The sequence below is a fragment of the Macadamia integrifolia genome, chromosome 12, assembly GCF_013358625.1.
Source record: "Macadamia integrifolia cultivar HAES 741 chromosome 12, SCU_Mint_v3, whole genome shotgun sequence".
In the NCBI taxonomy this organism is placed as follows: Eukaryota; Viridiplantae; Streptophyta; class Magnoliopsida; order Proteales; family Proteaceae; genus Macadamia; species Macadamia integrifolia.
Genome location: NC_056568.1, coordinates 21572935 through 21594364, shown reverse-complemented (window position 1 = coordinate 21594364; position 21430 = coordinate 21572935). Strand labels below are relative to the sequence as shown.

Below are 21430 nucleotides of genomic sequence, written 5' to 3'. Positions count from 1 at the left end.
TTTTTTTGTAACAAGGTACAGTCTAATAATTGATGATGCTTAAGAAGTAAAACTAAATAAGATAATCTAATAGTAGGTCTACCAAAAAACTAGTGATAATATAACAGGACAGAATAGTCAAAGATTTTCCATACTCTCTCTCTATATATATAGAATATATCAAGGGTGTATTCGATGCACAAAGCTTTCTCACATGTGTGAGGTCCAGGGGATGAAAACTACATAGTCATACCTGAGAATGTCGAGAGACTATTTTAACTATTTGACGTCCAAATCACAACATTCGTATTTTACCGTTGAACCAAGCGTGCCCCTTTACTCTCTCTCTCTCTCTCTCTATCTATCTCTCTATCTCTCTCTCTCTCTCTATATATATATATATATATATTATCAGTATATGCTTCCATCGTCAGTTTATAATTTTTCATGCTTATGCGAGGGTTAACTGAAAACGAAAGAGTAGTGAATCATGGCCAATTGTCCATTCTTATAAATAGTTTTTTTATGGGGGTTGTCTAAGGAAACAAGTTCAATTATAAGTTTTATTTTTTATTTTTTTTTATTTTTATTTTTTTTTAAAAGACAAAGTAGTATTAAACAAGCGTATGTACATTTCCTAAGTCTATATAGTTACTAGAGTTTTCACTTTCATTCCGATAGATCTGGTTACCAAACCTTTGGTGGTGTTTCAGGTGGAGATCATGGGGGTCCAGTTGGTTGGGTATCACTCACTCTTATCTCTCCAAAACCACCACATCATTTATTTCCTTTGTCACTTTATTGGTTTGGTAGAAAAAAACAATCTTTCTCTCTATTCTTTTATTTATTCCTCTCTCATTCAATTCCCTGAGTCAAATGAAATGAAACAGAGCTAATAAACCTATGCTTATTTCTTCAATTATTAAAATTCTTTTTATGAATATTTATAATGTTCTATTTTTCAACAATAGATCCAGGAAGAGGTAATTTGCTGCAAAAGAGGGAAAAGATGAAAAAAACCATAAATACAGGGAAAGGTTTTCTGAAAGGCAGTGGTCTTTATGTTAATGCAAAGGTAATGTGTATATCCACCAAAGCATAAATGTTTTGAGTAGGATTTTTGCCTTTCATTAGAGATAGATTGATTATTTTGTTCCCTCTATGTTATGGTGTAAAGCTATGTTGCCTTTTAGGAATCTTTTTCCAATATTATTATTAAGGATAGGGGATAGGCAACACCATCCACGTGCGACAAGATAGTAGGTAGTAACAATGGGGGCACAAGACAAAGCATCATACAAGAGCAGTAGGGGGAAGAGAGAAGAAAATAGTGTGCGTTAGCTTGTAACACGTGTGTGGTGTGCCCAAACTTTTCCCTTATTGTTATTATAGAAAAAGAAGCTTGAAAGGGTTTGTACTCATACACATTACTGGCTGAATGACCACCCTACTCTTCATGGAAGTAGAGAATCTTACCCCTATTGATGCTGTTGTCTGCACCCCTATTAGCCCCATGCTGGCATAAGGTCCATGTTGTCTTTCTAAAGAACCCTCTTCCTATTATCATTAGGGGAAATTGTCTCAAGCCTCAAATTGAAAATTTCAATTAGAAGCATCAAAGGTGTGGGCATTTCTACTTTTCACGGGGAATAGTGTAATCATTTTGCCCATCTCGATTTCTGATGTAACCCTATACTCTCGGATAAAAAAACATTATTATTAAATTTTTACTTAATAATAATAAATATTTAATAAAACTTACTTTTTTTAATAAAAAATATAAAAAATCTATAAATATTTTGTAATAAGAAATCATAGTTATGGGAATCTTAGCTTCTTCTTCTCTTTTCCAAATCTTTAAGGATCAAACCGATTGCAATCAATTTCAAGTCAATTTTGATTCCCTTCCTCTCTTCATGCTAGTAGTAAATGCACATACATACGTGAGACCAGAACAAGAAGTCAGATTGCCAAAGAAAGAACTACATAAGCAGAAGCAGAAAGCTATAATGTGATGGAAATCCCAAAAAACTTCCATTTCTCCCTAATTTCTATTCTTTTTCCTCAAGGAACAGAGCAGCCGAAGAGATGTTGCAGAGAAGAATAAAGTGGCTCTTCTCCCTCGAATCTTATCTTCCCTTTTACTTTCTCCTCCTCCGACAAATACAATGGAGTCTCTCTTTGAGTTTCTACTTTCAAAAGCTTTATCAAGAAGAAGCTACCAAAGATGTTAATATTATCAAAAACAAAAGGGCAAAAGAAGGAATTTTTTTGTTTTAATATTTTTTGGGCAAAGTATATTACTTTTTACATGTTCTGATTTCCAGCTCGATCTCCACCACAAAGTACTTCTGGGTTTTGGATTATCTACTGTATCTTGTTGTCCTCTTGAAACCCATCAATGTCGGATTCAGGTGCTCATCCGTGACATATCTGACAAATTTGTTGATAAAAACGATGCTTCAAATGTAGTTTCAGAAGTTTCTATGGAAATTTAGGTTCAATGTAGTGTTTTTTAGCCATTCTACTTGGAGGATTTTGAAGTTAGATTGCATTTAGAAGCTAGTCTAATTTAGTTAATTGGATTATTCTCTTTTTTGAGTTCAATAGTCCACCTAATCTGTTTCTGAACTCAAAATGAAGAGGTGGAAGATCGATTAGAAACAAAAACAAGTTTGTTAAATTTAGTTATTTGGATTTGAACCCATCTTTCACATTTCAGGAGTTAACTTGTATGAGATTACTTGAAGCCTCGAGAGCAGAATTTGATCTATCTCTCTCTTAGCTTTATTGGGTTAGACTTAGCTTAGTGGACAATCCCCTAAAAAAAGTTATTTTCTTTCTTTGATATCGTAATAATTTATTGCTAATTCCTCTTTATTCCTTGCTTCAAACTGAAATGCTAATCTCTTATTTGTTTATTATTTATGGGATCTGTGTTTTGATTTATTTATTTATAGTTGCAGACCTTCTGTGGTCCTGGGTTGCTGAGTTCTGGTAATGGTGGAGTTGTCTCTTTTAATGCGTATTGGAGAAGAATCATTCTTTGAATTGCTTGTTCGTTTCACTGATCAAGCTACTATGGCTAATGCAACCTACCCTTCATACCATCTTCTTGTGTTCATTGTTTTTCTTCTGATTCCTCATTCAAATCAGTTACAATCCTCTCATGCTCACACCCTTCTGAGAATTAAGCTGCTTTTGAATTTTCCAAAAGTTTTGAGAAGCTGGAATGAAAATACAGACTTCTGCAACACAGACCCAAATCCGAATTTAACTGTTGTTTGCTATGAAGAAACCATAACTCAGCTTCATATTATTGGAAACAGGGGAACTCCATCACTGCCAAGGAATTTCTCTATTGATTCTTTCTTCACAACACTCGTTAGGCTTCCCAGCTTAAAAGTCTTGTCTTTGGTATCTCTGGGTTTATGGGGTCCCTTATCTGGTAAAATCTCTCGTCTTTCTTCACTGGAAATACTAAATGTTAGTTCAAATTTCTTGTCTGGTACAATTCCTCGAGAGATTTCATCTATGGGGAATCTCCAAACTCTCATACTAGATGATAATATGTTCACCAATAATGTTCCTGATTGGCTTGGTGAGCTTTCAATTTTGGCTGTACTGAGTTTGAAGAACAATTCTCTGAGTGGACATCTGCCTAAATCACTAGGAACTATGGAGAATCTTCGAGTACTTTCCGTCTCAATGAATCGGTTATCTGGACCAGTTCCTGATCTTAGTAGATTAACAAACCTTCAAGTGCTTGATTTGGAAGACAATTATTTGGGACCTCAGTTTCCTAGTTTGGGAAGCAAGCTGGTTAGGATTGTACTCAGGAAGAACAGGTTTAGCTCTGGGATTCCTTCTGAAGTAAGCTCCTGTTATCAACTTCAATGGCTGGACATCTCTTTCAACAGATTTATGGGGCCATTCCCACCTTGGTTGTTTTCTTTGCCTTCCATTACTTATCTGAATGTCGCGGAAAACAAGTTTACTGGATTGCTTTCCATCAACATGTCCTGTAATGCCCAACTGACTTTTGTAGATTTGTCATCTAATCTCTTATCTGGGAGCTTGCCAAACTGTCTCTTGATGGATTCCAAAAACAGGGTTGCCCTGTATGATGGGAACTGTTTGACTACTGGAAACCAAAATCAAAATCAAAATCAAAATCAGCATCCATATTCATTTTGTCGAAATGAAGCTTTAGCTGTGGGAATATTACCTCACAAACAGGAGCCAAGGAGAGCTGCTAAAGTTATTATTGCAGTAGGTGTAGTGGGAGGTGTTTTGGGGGGAGCTGTGCTTGTTGGTTTGCTTTTCTTGGCTTATAGAGTGGTAAAAGCCAAGGTCACTAAAATGCCTCCAACAAAATTAATAACAGTGAATGCATCAACTGGGTACACCTCAAAGCTGCTTTCTGATGCAAGTAAGTTCCTCTCTTTCTATAATATATTCCAAATATCAGAGGTAGATAAAATCTAATATGATAGATTTTCTATTACTGAACCATGGCTTTCTGATTTTTCTCCCTCTGTTGTTTTTGTTCTTCTTTTTCGTGAGGCATATTGAGTTAGTTCAGTATTTTCATTTTCTCTTTCTTTCACTGAGGTGAATATATTGAAAACTGCCGTTTTAGTCTTAAAGCTTTACCAAATTCTTTTTTAAGTATGAAATCGTTTCATGCAAAGTTAGCTCCTTGAAAAGGAAAGAATGGGATGGGGTTTCAGTAATCAATACAATGATAACTATATAAAGTAATCTTGCTAGTTTTTGTTAATTTATCAGTTTGAATATGTGGTAATGTATCGGGTTCTGCTATAATGAACCTATGAAACTTGGATATGAATGAATGGCATTAGAAAAGAAAACGACAGAAAGAACAACTAATGAATGATTCCTGAATGCCACAGTGAGTTGTAGGTTATGTGCATGACATATAAATATATAATACTTTCCATGTGGTTGCCTGAAGGGTATATATCTCAAACAATGAAGCTGGGAGCACTTGGCCTTCCTGCTTATCGAACTTTCTCTTTGGAGGAGCTTGAAGAGGCTATACATAATTTCAATTCATCAACTTTCATGGGTGAAGGTTCTCATGGTCAGGTATGCCTCCGTCCCTTACTGTTGTCATCTGCTACTGAGAACTTTATTAATTGAAGCACTACCTGTTTTATCAAGGATTCAGTTTTTCTTCACCATGGTGATTTGACGCTATGATTGAACTCTGGGAAGAGTGAATGTCATCATAAATCCTACCTCCTATTGTTGAAGGTCCGGAATACCCTTCTCCAGTCCAATCAGACGGGCAGATCCCATGGTCCAAGAGATTCACTCTTCAACATGGGTTAAGAGTAACTGAGATTCTATGTTTCCTTTACCTGGGCTGATACAGTAACATGGCTGAAAGTTTTTTCTCTAGTAAAGTATATAACATTTGTTCATTCCTTCAATATATTCTACTGTAGAATACACATTAAATTTCTTAACTGAAACACAAGAATAAATCTTTCTTCTGTTATGATCAGATATTCAGAGGGAAGCTAAGTGATAGTTCCCTAGTCGTTATTAGATGTTTGAAAGTGAAAAGAAGATATAGCACTCAGCACTTTATGCACCACATCGAACTGATTTCAAAACTCAGACATCGCCATTTGGTCAGTGCTCTCGGACACTGCTTTGAGTGTGACCTGGATGATTCAAGTGTCAGCAGAATATTTCTCATATTTGAATATGTAGCAAATGGGACTCTGAGAAGCCGCATCTCTGGTAAAATAACTCCATGTACTACTACTTCTATCAGAACTTTTTATGACAAGTACTCAGTTGGGAAAGGGGATTGGGGAAAGCTTCTTTTTTTTTTTTTCATATCAATGCTACTTGTAGCATCTGGGGAGGTTTGAACCCATAATTTTAAGGAGTCCATTATGTGAATGATTTCTTGACCATTCTTCATTTACCTAGATCATCCAAATGATATGGAAGATCAGGTTCTCAGTATCTCCTGATTTTCATTACACTTCCTTGAAGATCTCCTAGGTACTTTGATTAGAAAGCCTGACCAAGATGCAGGAACCAAGTCAACTGCACAAATGGGGAAGGAACCTTCCTCCTATCCTCTAATCCATGCTTGAGTATTCTTTTCATCATCTCACAGTTCATTATGCAGAGGGTTTTGCAGGACAAAGACTCACATGGACACAAAGGATTGGAGCAGCTATTGGAATAGCAAAGGGGATACAATTCCTGCATACCGGAATTGTGCCCGGTGTATTTTCGAATAATTTGAAAATAACAGATGTTCTGTTGGATCAGAACCTCGTTGCCAAAATTAGCAGTTATAACCTGCATTTGTTAGCAGAGAATATGGAGAAGGTGAAAAAGAAATATCCTCCTTTCAAACAAAAAATGTTTTCTTTGGTTTTTCAAATCATGCTAAGCATTGATAGTCTGCTCTGGTAAACCATGCAGGCTCCAACGGGAGTTTCTCCTTGTCGATCAAAAGAACTTATTGTTTATGAAAGGTTTGTAATTGTGTTCTTTTTCTCTAAAATCATATATGGAAAATGTTGTTGGTAATGTAGTTATGTTATACAGTTTCTTACTGATAGAATTTTTAGAGCACAAAACTTCCAAATCCTCAAAACAATACAGGCTCATCTTTCACATAGAATTTTTTTCTTGCTTCCTTCTCCTTCCAGAAAAGTTTCACTTTACTCCCTTAAAAGATATGTTTTGTGATTCATTGTGTTTAGTCACTAATATGCTTCATTGATGTTCTTTTCTTGCAGCTTAAAACATGTGGATAAGGTTGATATTTATGATTTCGGGGTAATCTTGTTGGAAATCATTGTGGGAAGACCAATCACATACCTAGAAGAAGTGGATGTTTTAAAAGATCAGGTAGATGTCTCTTACTAACCCATTACCTTCATTTTCTTGTTTACTTTTTCAGATTTTCCTCCACTACACCTACAAATAACTAAATACCAGAGAATCAGGGATGGTATGGATAAGGACAAATTTCTTCTTTTTTCAAAATGTAGTTACATGAAAGCATTATGGCTGATGATGCGGATCAAAGGAGCATCATTGATCTAGAAGTACGCAAGGCATGCTTGTATGAATCGTTGAAGACAGTTACTGAAATCTGCATCAGGTGTTTGTCTAAGGAACCAACTGAGAGACCTTCTGTTGAGGATGTTCTATGGAACTTGCAGTTTGCTGCTCAAGTTCAAGATTCATGGAGGGGAGACTCTCAGAGTAGTGATGGCTCACCAGTTTCATCTTCCCAACCTCCAGTCCGGTAGCTTCCCTTCCCATAACAGCAACATTGACATTCTAAAACCATTATGCTAGGTATGGTCTGAAATTGATCATGTCATCTCTCTATGAAGTTACCCCCCCCCCCCAAAAAAAAGTATGAAGAGTAGGGTTAGTTCTGAGTTAGGTTTCTGTATTATGTATACACAGTTGCAAATACCCTGTATGTATCCTCAGTCCAGTACAAACATTTTCTCCAACAAATGCATGTCTTCTGTGAGACTATTTTGGTACATGGTATACTGATATGGCCAAATAGTTGGGACTCTTAAGTTTTTGTGCAAAATCCCCTAGTACCCAAATAACTTGTCAAATTTGAACTCAATCAAAGTTGATTTTTTTTTTTGGTAGAGAATCAAAGTTGATCACATGACAATATATGGAGGGAGAGATGACTTTAGTTTGTGAAAATTGAGAGGCAATCTAGACCATGTATTTACAATTCTATGGTTGGATTTGTCACATCATCCTTTCATATGGCACATTAGGTGGTCAATACGTGAAGGCATACATAAAACTTTACCCTCAAATATGCATCTCGTTGTAACCAAAATAGTGAACTAAAATGTTGTTATCTTCTTTTGATAATACCTAATCTTATTTCTTAAGAGTTCTTAAATCCAATGTCAGAAAAAAAATTGGGCTAACGTTCTTTGTCAAAGAGCAGAAGGTGCGCTAGCACCTCCTACTATCTTTTGCCTTCAGGCAAAGACATCATTTCATTTCATGCCTAGAGGAGAGCCTAAGAACAGGAGGTGTTGACACACCCTCCTCCGCACATCTAACAGTTTGCTGAAAATGTAATAAAATATTGTCACAGTTTCTTTTTCTTGTATACAACTCCCATTAAGATTTGCCCCTTGTTTCAATTTTGAGTATGGAGTTGGCCATTTGATACAAAACAGTTTTACCCTCGTTTACCCCCACTTTGCACAGGAACTATTTCTTGACTTGAACCCATGATCACTTGATCACAATGGAACAACCTTACCGTTGCATATTGTAGAAACAAATACACCTAAAATACATGTTCATCAGCTATTATTGTCATCCTCTTTTTTTTTTTTTCATAAGAAAATGAAAGATAACATTAGGAGATATTACATAAGCTGTTAGTATATAGGTTTGAGTTTGTATAGCCATCAATGGCTAGGGATGGCAGATAAGTCATAGTTGGGCTACTATTAACATTTTTACAATGAAAGGTTATCCCATCCGATAGTTTGTGGATTTCCCAAAAAGTTGCTAAATCGAAGAGCGACCATACTTCACCATCCGATTTTGAAAGATTTAAGAGTTTCTTATCTGAGAACCACACTTCTTTTAGGTTCCAGTTGTTTTTTACCGCCATTTGCATGCTTGCTAAGATACATTGAAACCATTTTATTCTCATTAAAACTTGACTTAGTTAAACACAATCCCGGTAAAGAGGCAAATCAAAGCTTGAGCCACAACACGAGGGACGATATCAAACATTAAACCGTTTAATTCTCCATTTCAGATCATTCGCATGCTCTATGGGGGGTCCTCAAAAATTCACATCAATGATACATTGAAACCAAAAGGGAGCAGTACCCAGCCTAAGGAGGCAGCTGATCAACTTAAAAAACCAATTCCCAATTCAATACCGATACTCACCTGCAAATAGCACTGTTCTCTTATCTGTTTATCAATCATTAAGTACTCGAGGGTCAAGGTTTGCCCCAAAACAGACCAAAACAGTAAATGAAAATAGATACATCAGCATAGTAACGTGATACAAATAATAATGATGAACAGTAGCTTAGCCAAGTGGTGGCAGCTTTGGCTTGACCAATCTGCACCCAGGGTAGGAGGTTGTAAGATCAAACCGTCATATCCCAGTGTGTGTGTGGATGGGTGTGCAAGAGTAGGTGGCCAATAGCATTACTAGCGCCCAGTAGGCTGACCATTGACCATCAGCGCGTAGTAGGATATATTAGCGGAAAAAAAAAAAATGAGTAATACAAATGATAACCACCATAATAAACGAAGAGGGAAAAGCACACCACTATTTAGCAAGTAAAGAGCTCTTAAACAGCAACAGTTGATGTTTAGAATGCGCAGCATGTTAACACTAGAAGAGCTCTTCCCTGATTCTCACAGAACTAGCTAGCTAACCCACTGGGAAAGGTTCGCCTATGACATCAAAGCAATAATAAAACCTATTTTCTGTACACAAGCTACAGGGACATACATCAAAGATTAATACTACATGAACTACAAAGGAGAGAATCAGGAGAAAACAGGGAAATCTCAAACAATTCCAGCAAAGCATAGTCTAAAGGTAGAAGATTCGAAAACAATAGTCTCCTCCGAGGACAATGTAAGTATGCATATTAAGTAGGTCATATGTGACCATTTGACTGAAGTCTGGTCAAACACTAGTTCCACTGCAAACACACACCCCCAACATAAGTCTTTTTTCAAAAGCATAACAGAGGTGAGTGGTTTTTTCCTTTTCTTTTTTTTTGCCTTTCAGTCAGCTGTCCAGCTCTGCTCCACTATTTCACGCACTCTTCTGTTGTATTCCCGCTTGTTCTCGCTGAACATACGAGCTGCCTCAGAATTTGCAGGTGAATTTGGGTTTGGGTCACACAGCAGGGACTGAGAAACCATACACAAAATTATTTGTTAGCACTTACCAAGTGAATCATATTCATAAAAAGGGGAGGTGAGAAGGAAAAAAAAATGTATTCATTAACATTCAAACAATAGTTTTTCCTGCAGTATCTGGAAATTATAGTGGTGAAGAAAACAAATAAAGGAATTGCAGAAAGTTAAAAGCAAAGGAGCAGCACAGTGGCAAATGCGAACATCGTTTGGCAATTGACAAGTACCATGCGGCACTCCAGTACTAGTTTTCATATTGTATCACAATACTAAAGGTACAGACAGTATCCTTATGTTTTCGGAGATGATAGCAGGTATCAGATTTTTGACTATGCATCCTTCTGAATGCTTGCATGGTCAGGTTTTTGGAAACAATTTCGTTTTCTGTTATAATGTCCCTTCCAGAGACTCGCAAAAAAGTCAGAACTGAATAAATCCAAGGCATAATGCAATACGTACAAGAAGGGAGAAGTTTCAAATTGATCACCAAAACAACTCAAGGCAATTGAATAATAGGTGACAGAAACAATGACAGACCTGGAAGCCAGGCACCTAAAATTTAGTCACCAAAGTCTTTGAATAAAACCACTTTTACTACAGTAGGATGACTCCCACAATCCCACCATCCCCTTCAATTTACAATCCATCAGGTCCTTCAGGCTCCCGCCCCTCATCTCATTATATCAATCCTTGAATGGTTCAAAACAAGTTCCTTTAGATGTAGTTTAAATCCCATGGTTCATTATGTAAATCCTTCAACTCAAAACCTAATTCTAGGTATGAAACATGGAGACTGTCTTTTCGAGTTTTTCCCCATGTATGCACTTGGCACATCTGGAAATAATTTTATCACGGTAACTAATGAAACCATGGGAAAAGGAAGAAACCAAGAAAGTAAACAAAGTGATGCAGTTGAAGCCTAGAATCAATTTATATTCTTATAATATTCTCTGATAATTTATATTGAGCTGAATTACTTAGAGATTTTCTTTGATTCAATACTTCAATAGTTCAATTTATATTTAACTGCTGGTTTTTAGTTTTCACAGGGAGTTTGTTGTGGACAATCGATCAGTTGATATAAGCATACTTGATGAGTTGACGTGGCTTAATGTTGATTATTGATGTATGATATAAGCACACTTATATGTTATGTCATGACTACTACATAAGTAGATTCATGGGATAGAAAGAGGAGGGGGGGGGGGGGAGGACAGCCAACTGGAACTTTTCATTCTCCAAGTTCAAAACACTGAAAAGGTCTGAATTGGGTATACATTTGGATCAGTCTACAAACTTACTTCTCCTGTAAACAGTGAATATTCCTGACTAGGTAATGCATTCGACAGAGTTTGCATTTAGATCAATGGGAAAATTGATACAGAGTGTGCAACAAAGACAATGAGTGAATGTACTTAAAGGACAAGAGAATGAAGGGAACTGGGTTAAATGGTAAGGAAAGACATTAATACCTATGAGTTAACAGAGTCACGAAGCAAACCCTACATAGTTGGAAAGGCTTAAGGAAAGAGTTTAACCAGTAAATGCATTATTCTAATATGTGATTCTTTAAATGCTTAGGTCCCTAGTAGGAGTATTAACTAAGAAAATTCAATAAGTGACATTTAAATTGTAATTGCCCAAGCAACAATTAAGCATCGCATTTGGTAAAGACAAAATCCTCTAAGTGACCACACAGCTTAGACTGTGACGCAGAATTCAGGCTGAACTGGGTTGACCCTTCGGGCTTCGGGCAATGGGCAATCTCAACCGAGATGAAATGGGTCCAATTAGATTTTTGGGATCAGTAGGATATTTTAGCATTTACTTTATTTAGGAAATAGTGAGTTATTTTATTTGGGAAGATATGTAATCTTTTATTTTGGGTAGTTGTTAGTCAAGTAGGAAATTACCAATATGAGTTTTATTTCATTTCTAACTTTATTAGTTAGACTTGAGAAAGTAATTAGAAGTTACTATTTCAGTTTTAGATTTTAATTAGGTAAGTTTTAATTTCAGTTTAGTATAAAGCGACATGTAACCCAATTTCTTAGACAGATTTTGAGAATGAATTGAATTGAATGTTTTGGTGCCGGGTATGGTGCAAGACTAGGTCGTGTGACCTCCTCCCCTCCTCTTGTGATATATCTTCTCTTTCTCCCCTGCAACTTTAAATTCCCTCAGGCATTTCTTCCCTTCCCCTACCTGCCCTCCATCAAGTGGTATCAAAGCCGAACGATCCATCTCCTTCGTTCTCATTCCCTATTCTACTTTCTTCCTAATTCTCCCATTAATGTTCTGCCGCAGAGAACAGAAAGTTTGTAACAGAGAAGACCGAACAAAAAAAAAAGCATTGCTTCAACCGAAACCCCACCCATTCCCTTCAACTCGCAAAGAAAACCCCTTCCTTCAATTCCCAACCCCACTGCCTTCTCTTCACTGATCAAACCTTCCCCCCATTTGCTAGCATTCAACGAGTGGAAAAAAAAAAAAGAGGAAGCAAGAGCATAAGTTCAGGGAAGAAGAAGAAAAGGGAGACGAGAGAACAAGAGCCAGAGAAACATACCTGGTTTCGAAGCTCCCACTGCGAGTCTATCTTCCTCAGTCGAAGTCGCAACTCCCACCTCCACTAGTCTCGTGTCCTAGGAAGAAGAAGAACTCTCTTCAGAGGTCGAAGGAGACCCTAGTCTCCACTCTCCACTGAACAATAAGTCTTCTTAAACCTTCTTTTCCCATAATACCCCTGCCCTCATATTTCAGTCCATTCAAATCTTATTTCCCTGTTTTTTCTAAGTATACCCCTTCTCCTTTATACGTTAACCCCCCTTCCTTTTGTGTTCCAAGTTAAACCTCTTTTTTCTCTCCAAAAAAAAGGGAAAAGGTTGAACCCACATATTTACAGTTCTGCCACCCACTTCCCTAGTAGAGAGTTGTGTCTTATTTTGGAAGGCACATAGTGATGCCGAATACGAATCTGGCCATGGATCCCTTTGCGTTCAAATTTACAGTGCAACTGCCAAATGGAAAACTTGTACATTTGTTGATTAATGAGAGAAAACACAACAATTTTGTCACACGATTTGTGGTGGATATGTTGTCAAAGACCAATCAGATTATTTTTGAGTCAGATGATGATGTATTCAATGAATTCTCTGTTTCTCATTATTATGATGGTGTTATTTGTGAAGTATTCGACTCTCCTCAACACATCATTATATTGGGTTGATGTTAGTTGGAACAACAAGACGACATCCTTGATCGTGACAACAATGTGAGCACCCTCCAAGCTTACCACATGCTCCAAAAAATTAATCTTCATGGATTGGTTGAGTCAAAGAAAGTGATACCCCCAATACACACACAAGAAGAATCAAATGCATCAACACAAGTGGAAGACCGTCCTATTGTGGAGCAAGTGATGACAACGAAAAGTGAAAATCGTGGATCAAGTAATTAAGGACATTAATGCAGTGCCAGTTGTTCACCATCATGAATTTATTCTTCCCCATGATTTTTCAGACTTGAATGTACCTCCACAACTTCACATCTTGGATTTTATTCACGATGCATACAATGAGCAATTCACCCCATGCTCGTGAGTTTTTATTGTTATCATTCTTTAAAACTTGTCCACGAGTTTTCTCAACATCGGGGGCATTGATGCAGAATTAAGGCTAAACTGAATTGACCCTTCGGCAATCTCAACCGAGACAAATTGAGTCCGATTGGATTTTTGGGATCAGTAGAATATTTTAGGATTTACTTTATTTAGGAAATATTGAGTTATTTTATTTGGGAAGATGTGTGATCTTTTATTTTAGGTAGTTGCTAGCAAAGTAGGGAGTTACCAATTTGAGTTATTTCATTTCTAACTTTATTATTTAGACCTGAGGAAGTATTGGAAGTTTCAATTTCAGTTTTAGATTTTAATTAAGTTTTAATGTCAGTTTAGTATGAGAGACATGTAACCCAATTTCTTAGACAGATTTTGAGAATAAATTGAATTGAATGTTTTGGTGTTGGGTATGGTGCAAGACTAGGTCTTGTGGCCTCCTCTACCCCCCTTTTGTCCGATATCTTCTCTTTCTCCCCTGCAACTTTGAGTTCTCTCAGGGATTTTTTCCCTTCCCCTACCGGCCCTCCATCAGACTGCACAAACAAATTAACCCTACTCATGACTTCATAAATTACCCTCTTAGCAAAATATGTTGAGCATCAAAATGCGTTAGCTAATATATCTAAACTTCAAGGTGAATTAGAATTTAACTTTTCATTTGATGCTCAAAAACTATATCCCACTCATAGCAAGTATGAACCCACTATATCAATATTTTAAAGAAGTTCTCAAATTCATAATGACTGGTCAGTTGCCACTCAAAAGAATAAGTTTTTAATCAAATTCATAACTGTTTCTTAAATTCACTATACATTGTCTTTTGATTAAATAAATACACAAGCAACATTATGAAAGTTAACAATATAGACCAATGACCATTTCCTATCATAAAATAATTAAAGGATTGCAATAAGTCTACCTGAATAGAAGTCAATATAGCTGCAACATCATAAATAGGACTCCACTGATTCTGCAAAATATCCAAGCAAATACTTCCGTCCGCATAAACTGGTCAAATCCATAAATAAATTGTTAGAGGACAGAATTTCTCCATTTCAGATAAACCACATGCCAGACCAATGCCAGAAAAGCTTCCATGTGGAAAGGCAGCATGTTAGCAGTTAATATATTTGGGCAACAAGAAGCAAAACAGTACTACACTTCAGCTAAAATTTTCACATACTGTTTGGATGAAACATCCGTGAAACAAATCGAACAGTTGGAGGCTTATTAGGGTAATCCTCAGTGAACTGCAACGTCAATTTAAACGTACCTGAAGAAACTCAAAAGAGGAGTTAGATGTACTAAAATTGACAGGTGATATTGCAAAAGAAAGATCAACCATGTGACCAAAAAAAAGAGTAAAATAAACAGTAACCAAAACAGACATCACTATAGCAGCTAAGTCAGGTATTGTTTTAAGGGATCTGTTCCCTTTAAACTTGAGCGTCAATACACCATACAACTTGGTGTCACTGACGTAGCAATAGCATCATACAGGGCTAAGAATAAAAATTAAGAAAGAACAGATCTGTTCAACATAATATAAAACTGTCCCAGGTTTCAGACTGCCACTAAATGGGAATTCTTGCTCCACTTATATTCAGGACGACCTAATGTGGAAGAATAAACGCCAGTTCAAATATACATAAATAGTAAAACTTGAGCTGTCTCCCCCCACCGCTTCCCACCCCGCACCTGCCTCCCGCCCCCCGCCCCCTACCCCCTACCCCCTAATGGGCATATTGCTCCTCTCCCTTGTTTATTGTATATTTCTTCCTTCTTTTCTTTTGTTACCCTCGGGGTTTGTATATTCCCTCCCCTTTCTTCCTTTGGTAATGAATTTATTATTCACCAAAAAAAAAACTTTGAGCTGTAGAATCAACTGGGCAGCTTGACAGCTTGACGGGAACTACGAAACTTGATATATTTAATCAAATTTGAGAATCCCTAAGTCCATGTTTGTGCACAAGGGAGAAGAATATAGAGAAATCTTGGACTCATAAAAGCTCTACATTCAGAGCACCAAGAAACCAGTCTGGTGCAGGGCAAATGACTGCAGATATGTTTCCAGGAACAATACCATGGCAATGTTCTAAGATTCCACCAGTGAACAAAAATCTAAGATTCCAAGCTGAAGTAATCTAAAACAACTATAGTTCTTTCCAAGAATACTTGAATAGAGACCATGAACAAAAGACATCAATCCTGATGAATAAATCAAGTAGAGGTGTTGACCGGTTAGGCAAGGTTGATTTTGATTAGGCCTAATTGGTCCCCACCAATTTAAGGCCTTGCACCGGTACCGCACCGTTTAGTTAATCAAGCCTCATAGACCAGGCATGAACACATTTATGTTTGGTTATTTGGTTATCGGTCCATAATTGAGCTCATCTCAATTGGGCTATAAACGAGCTTATTGGGTCAATTGGGCTATAAACGGGCTAATTGGAACATAAACGGGCTGCTCAGACTGTAAATGGTCAGTTACTGGTCCAAGTTTGCACCCATCAGGCTACTACCAAAGACCGACTCCAACCTAATATTTATCACTCTAGGTGAAACAGGGCCATTTACCAATCTGTCAGTCTAGAAGATCATGTAGTGGACTGGAAATTTAACAAAGCAGCCCGGGGTCAGGCCTACCAGTGTCAGCAAGCTTTTGACACCTCTAATAATATCAAGAGGATTACTGGAATCAGTGACAGACATTCACAACATCCCGGGTTTGGAATCTCATTTTTTTAATCTAGACTTCAGCCTCTGCTCAGAATGGATTTTCTTTGTTAAACAACCAAGTTCATAAAAATAAAAAATAAAAAGAGTTCATTAGAATTATGAGAGTGCCAATGAAATAAGAGGGGAAAATCAAATCATAACTCCATAATCCCACTTTTATCATTTTTCCGATTTCACCTCTACTACTATGAATCCTTCTACATCTTCTCCTCTCTCTCTGGTTTTACTCTTTTCCCAATTCAAAGGGGTTGCATTTTTTATTTATGCCTCCTCCCATTATGATTCCATTCCAGTCAAGATTTTAAAGCCCCCAGTATCAATGGGAGAGTTGCAAGAAAATTTGAAGTCGAGATCAGCTGCAGCGCCACTACAAGAAACACCCTATGGCAGTAAGATCAGGATGTAGAACACCCAATTACAAGAAAATTTTAATTACACATGGCAGCTTTGTAACTACAAGGAGTTCTTGAATATGCCTCAGTAAGTGCACAGTGGGATCATAGGTAGTGCTAGCCCCACAAACCATTGAGACTGCACTCCTCATGGTTACCTTTCCAGTAGGCTCCACCACAAAAGTGTGAGTTTGTATTACATCAATACACTATATTCCTTTAACAAAGGCCAATGGTGAATTGAGCTCAATTTTGAGACGTATCACGGACACCTGTGTGGCTGTGTATATACTGGAAAAATAAATAAACAAATACAAAACTTTTATGGAACTTATCTAACTATAGATACTAAAAAAAGGGGGTGTGAAATAATTGGTCCACTATAAATAAGGTGTAAATATGTAAGCTCTATTCTAGATGCACGTCTTATGGACTTACTTATCAATGCATGGATAAAAAGAACAAAGTGGGGAAGCAATAAAGTTTGGAAAGGGTTCAAATGGAAAAGGTAAAATGGTAAATATAATAAGTGTTTTAAGCTTTTTTTAGTCAGACAGTATACTCATGTATTGCTTTGTGTCATCTGCACAGTTCCCTGTTCTTTGTACTGAAACAACCGACACCTCTGAAGCTTTTACCTTTTTGGTATCATTGGAGGTAGATGAATACACATGGATCTAGTTTCCTGAGAGCAGATCAATATCTCAACAATATGAAAACTAAGTCGGCATTCAAAACTCTGATCTCATGGCACTGAGCATGTTTCAAGGTCCATTTAATAAATCATAGAAACATAAACACAGCCCATAAATCTATACTTCCTAAAATTCCCCTTTCGAACACCAAAGACCTGATCAAGGAAGGTAATAAAAGAGTATATAGATGACAAAAAAAATCCCGTCCCCTGGGTCAGAAGCGTGACGGTATGTTACGATTCCCATAATAGTCATATGGGGGGCTGATTCCACATTGGTTACGAATGGGATTTGATGTGGGTAGATTTGGTCTTGGGTTCCCTCACCTTATAAACTAGTTGATAGGGTTGAGTTCTCCCAAGATTCGTATCAGATTAGAAGCTTAGAAAGTGCTATATGATCCAGAGTGGGCCACCATGGACGTTGGTTCAAAAGCATGGTGGTCTGTTAAGATCCCATATCAGTTATATGAGGGGGATTCATCCCACTTCAGTTACGAAAGGGATTTGGTGTGGGTTAATATGTATTGGATTCCCTCACCAAATAAGCCGGATTATGGGGTTAAGTTCTCCCAAAGTTCCTATCGTAGTAACAGAGCAGTTGATCCGCAGTCCCAACCTAAAGGGGCGACCTGGTGCCAAAGAGAAGCTCTTAAGAAAGGGATACCTAATCTGAAGTCGGCTGTCATGGACTTTGGTTGGTGGTATTTTACGATCTCATGAAAGTCATACAAGGGCTGATCTCACATCAGTTACGAAAGGGGTTGGGTGTGGGTTTATATGGTCTTGACCTCCCTCAGCCAGTTTAGCATGGTGGTATGTTACAATCTCATATCATTCATATGGGTGCTAATCCCACATCAGTTACAAAAGGGATTAAGATACCTAATCAGGAGTGGGCCGCTGTGGACGTCATTTCGGAAGCACCGTGGTAAGTTACAATCTCATAAAAGTCATATGGGAGTTGCTCCCACATCTGTTACGAAAGAGATTTGGTGTTGATTGATATGGTCTTGGGTTCCCTACCTTATAAGCCAGTTTAGAAAGGTGGTATGTTATAATCCCATATCAATCATATGGGGGCTGATCCCACATCAGTTACGAAAGGGATTTAGTGTGGGTCGATATGGAAATTCGTATAAAGTTCAGGAAATAACATATCCTTGTGTAAGTTGAGATCCTCGCATTAACAATCACCACCAGAGAACACAGGAACCCCGACAAGCCACTCACCAGAAAAATCATAAGCAATCCATGACTAAGAAGATGGAAAACCAAAAAAAGTCTCATCCAAGGTATGAAAACCGATAAAACTTACAATTGTGACAATATGAACACAAAAAAGTCGTCAATCTAGTCTAAAGAACCGAATTTTAGAGATAACATATTAAGAGGGGGAAAAAATCAAGGCAGAAAAATAATCGCTCACCTCCATCCCAAGGTGTATCATCAGGTCTGCAAGTCAAAACCAAAGCACATAATTCCAGTTCCCATCAAATAACTTTGGAATAATAAAAAATAAAGAAAACAGCATTACAAAAGCTATATAATAGTCACAGAAGAAGATATACCCAAAAATCACAGCATTCCATAACATAATGTTATTATCCTGAGGAGCTCCACTGATCCCCGCAGGTGGATCTTGCTGCAACCTCTTGAAATCCCTCATCAACCTCTTCCTGGCCGGTGTCGACATCGCTCTCTTTCCTTCGTCGGAAATTCAATTCTTAATTCCCGACGATTATGCCCTAATTCTTGCTAATACTTAGGGTTTCAGATAGAGAAAAAAAGAGAGAAGAAACTGTGAGAAATCTGGAAAATCCACAAAGAACAAGACTCAAAACCGAATCAACCAAGTGGGTAAGGTTTTTCTTTATACTTTAATGGATCATTGCTCTTCAGCGTACGAACGAACGCTCCTCTAGTCGTCCTCTGCAAACGAACAAACTCGCAGGTTCACCAAGACTCTGAGCTTTTTATAATTTTATTAGAATGTCTTCTGTCCCTTGTTGCCTCTCGTTTTTATGCAATTAATTAATTAATTACTAAATTAGCGAAAGGACATTCGCCACTGATTTGAGAGGGGGTTTTTTATTATGAATTTCATGTTGTCATACTAACCCAAAAAAAAAAAAAAAAAAACACTTTGGATCCTCAAAAGGTAACCCAAAATGACTTCAACATGACCAACGGGAGTGAAATGATGGCCCCACTCGCTACGAAACATTAAAAAAAAATCCTTAAAAAATCCACGTAACGGCCAAGTTTGAGTTATCCGTGATAACAGTTAGAGAAATGAAATCCCAAAGGCAAAGGTGGAATTTTCCAACTTACACATGAGATTCTATTTCCCTATTGCTATCAGGGTGGTATCGGGGTGGTAGGAACTCGGTTGTTACTACCTAAGTTTTGTTCCCTAGTTATGCCCCACCCCATGAGCTCAATGGCCCCACATAGTTGGCAACGATCCCCCACCCTTCTTTTGTACACCTAAAACAACTTGATGTTTCTATTGCAATAATATTTTTACTCCAAACCTATTATTGTTCTATATATACACCTTCATTTAGTGGTTGGGGGTGTCATCGTTTATTTAAAAAGTGGATTTTTGGCAACAAAATGCAAACATAGTAGGAACTTTTGTGTTGCTTCCATTGAAGCGGAGGAAATTTGTGATGAATTATTGTTGATTGTAGGGGTAGGCTTATGGTGTAATGGTTAAATTACATTATTGCAACATATTTGTCACAAATTTAAAACTTGAAAACAACCTCTCCTACGAAAATAAAAAGTAAGACTGCATAAGCTATCCCCTCCCAAACCTCGGTATTTGAAGTATGTTTTCTTATATTTCTTTTTTGTTTGATGTCTAAAGAAGTAAAAGACACAAATTATTCATTACCTTATTATAATTTGTTTTATTATAATTTTTCTTTTCGTTTTTTCTTAGTTTTCAAACAAAACCAATGTGGAAGCCCACGTTTGACAAAAAGGGCTTCTCTTTTGAATTTTTCAGGTGCTTGGTGGTTAAAACACCCTATTTCATTTTAAATCTTGACTTCCTCTTGGACAGGAATTTCTTATCTGTGTTTAAATTTTATAGTATGACTTTGTTGTTGACCATACACACAAATATGAAATAAATGCTTTTTCCATGCTTATGACGTCGATAATGGCAGCCATGTATCCACAACATCTCTACAAAAGTGTCGTCATAATATTATACGTTTTAGGTTTAGAGATTACCTTTAAATATAAATTGACAACTTTATGCATGATTACTCTAAACAAAAAGAAGAGGACCACTATACATAAAAGTTTGGTAAAAAAGTAAGTTAATTTTTTGGTAAAAAAGTTAATTGGTAAAATTCATTCAGATAAATTGCACAAGGTACATAAGGTTTAGATACAAAATACTTGAAACCAAGGAACAAAATATGATCATGCTATCGTGCCTGTCATTAACGGAACCTTTCTAGTTAGAGAATGGACAAAACCAATAACTTCTCTAAGAAAAAAAAAAAAAGAGCAGTTTAGTGAGGAAGACACCATTTATTTGATATTGTGTTGTAAACATTGCGTTTCAAACATTTCTTTTGTATTTTCAATAGCTTATTATTATTTTTTTATTAATAATTTATAATAATTTTTTTAAAGTTTAAGTTTGTTTTTTTTTTTTTATCTATTTCATATTATTTCTTTTGATACGTTATATAATTGGATTGAATTGGAGCTCGTCTATATAGTAGTGAATTTTGAACTATTTGTCTCTAGAAATTGGACCACTGGTGACACAACATGGTAGATACTTTGACCTTTGACTCAAGAAAAAGGGGGGACCTCACCCACTTGTATTTGAATTTCATTTTTGTCTTTGCAAAGTGACTAAAGGTTTGCTTAAATTTCTTAATTTTCGGTGCTATCTAAAATATATATATATATATATATAAATGATTCATTTTCATCCACCCCCTGTATGGAATGATGAGATGTGTATCGGTGTTGCTAACCTTATAGGATCATTAAGGTGAGTCACTCACTAATACGAAC

The 21430-nt window shown here is 36.9% G+C and overlaps 2 protein-coding genes across 6 annotated transcripts; one reads left to right on the top strand and one right to left on the bottom strand.

Annotated features, from left to right (window-relative positions):
* Positions 1 to 1842: 1842 nt before the first annotated feature.
* On the top strand, positions 1843 to 7541 carry LOC122058183 (probable inactive leucine-rich repeat receptor-like protein kinase At3g03770). Of its 4 annotated transcripts, XM_042620728.1 has the most exons (9): positions 1843 to 2393; positions 2702 to 2773; positions 2946 to 4411; positions 4958 to 5091; positions 5514 to 5754; positions 6155 to 6360; positions 6457 to 6509; positions 6777 to 6888; positions 7032 to 7541. In XM_042620728.1, exons 3-9 carry the CDS (start codon positions 2980 to 2982, stop codon positions 7293 to 7295), a joined length of 2442 nt encoding a protein of 813 aa, XP_042476662.1. In that variant the 5' UTR covers positions 1843 to 2393; positions 2702 to 2773; positions 2946 to 2979; the 3' UTR covers positions 7296 to 7541. The 4 variants fall into 4 exon arrangements, with proteins under 4 accessions (XP_042476662.1, XP_042476661.1, XP_042476660.1 ...); XM_042620727.1 differs by lacking the exon at positions 2702 to 2773; XM_042620726.1 differs by lacking the exon at positions 1843 to 2393 and having other exon boundaries at positions 2422 to 2773.
* Positions 7542 to 9312: 1771 nt separating this feature from the next.
* Positions 9313 to 19417, bottom strand: LOC122057951 (ubiquitin-conjugating enzyme E2 2). Of its 2 annotated transcripts, none has more exons than XM_042620319.1 (6): positions 19260 to 19417; positions 18952 to 19144; positions 18810 to 18835; positions 14739 to 14828; positions 14475 to 14563; positions 9313 to 9933 (listed from the first exon to the last, which is right to left on the bottom strand). In XM_042620319.1, the coding sequence occupies exons 2-6, from the start codon at positions 19074 to 19076 to the stop codon at positions 9805 to 9807; spliced, it is 459 nt and encodes a 152-aa protein (XP_042476253.1). In that variant the 5' UTR covers positions 19077 to 19144; positions 19260 to 19417; the 3' UTR covers positions 9313 to 9804. The 2 variants fall into 2 exon arrangements, with proteins under 2 accessions (XP_042476253.1, XP_042476254.1); XM_042620320.1 differs by having other exon boundaries at positions 18952 to 19138; positions 19260 to 19394.
* Between the last annotated feature and the right edge of the window lie 2013 nt (positions 19418 to 21430).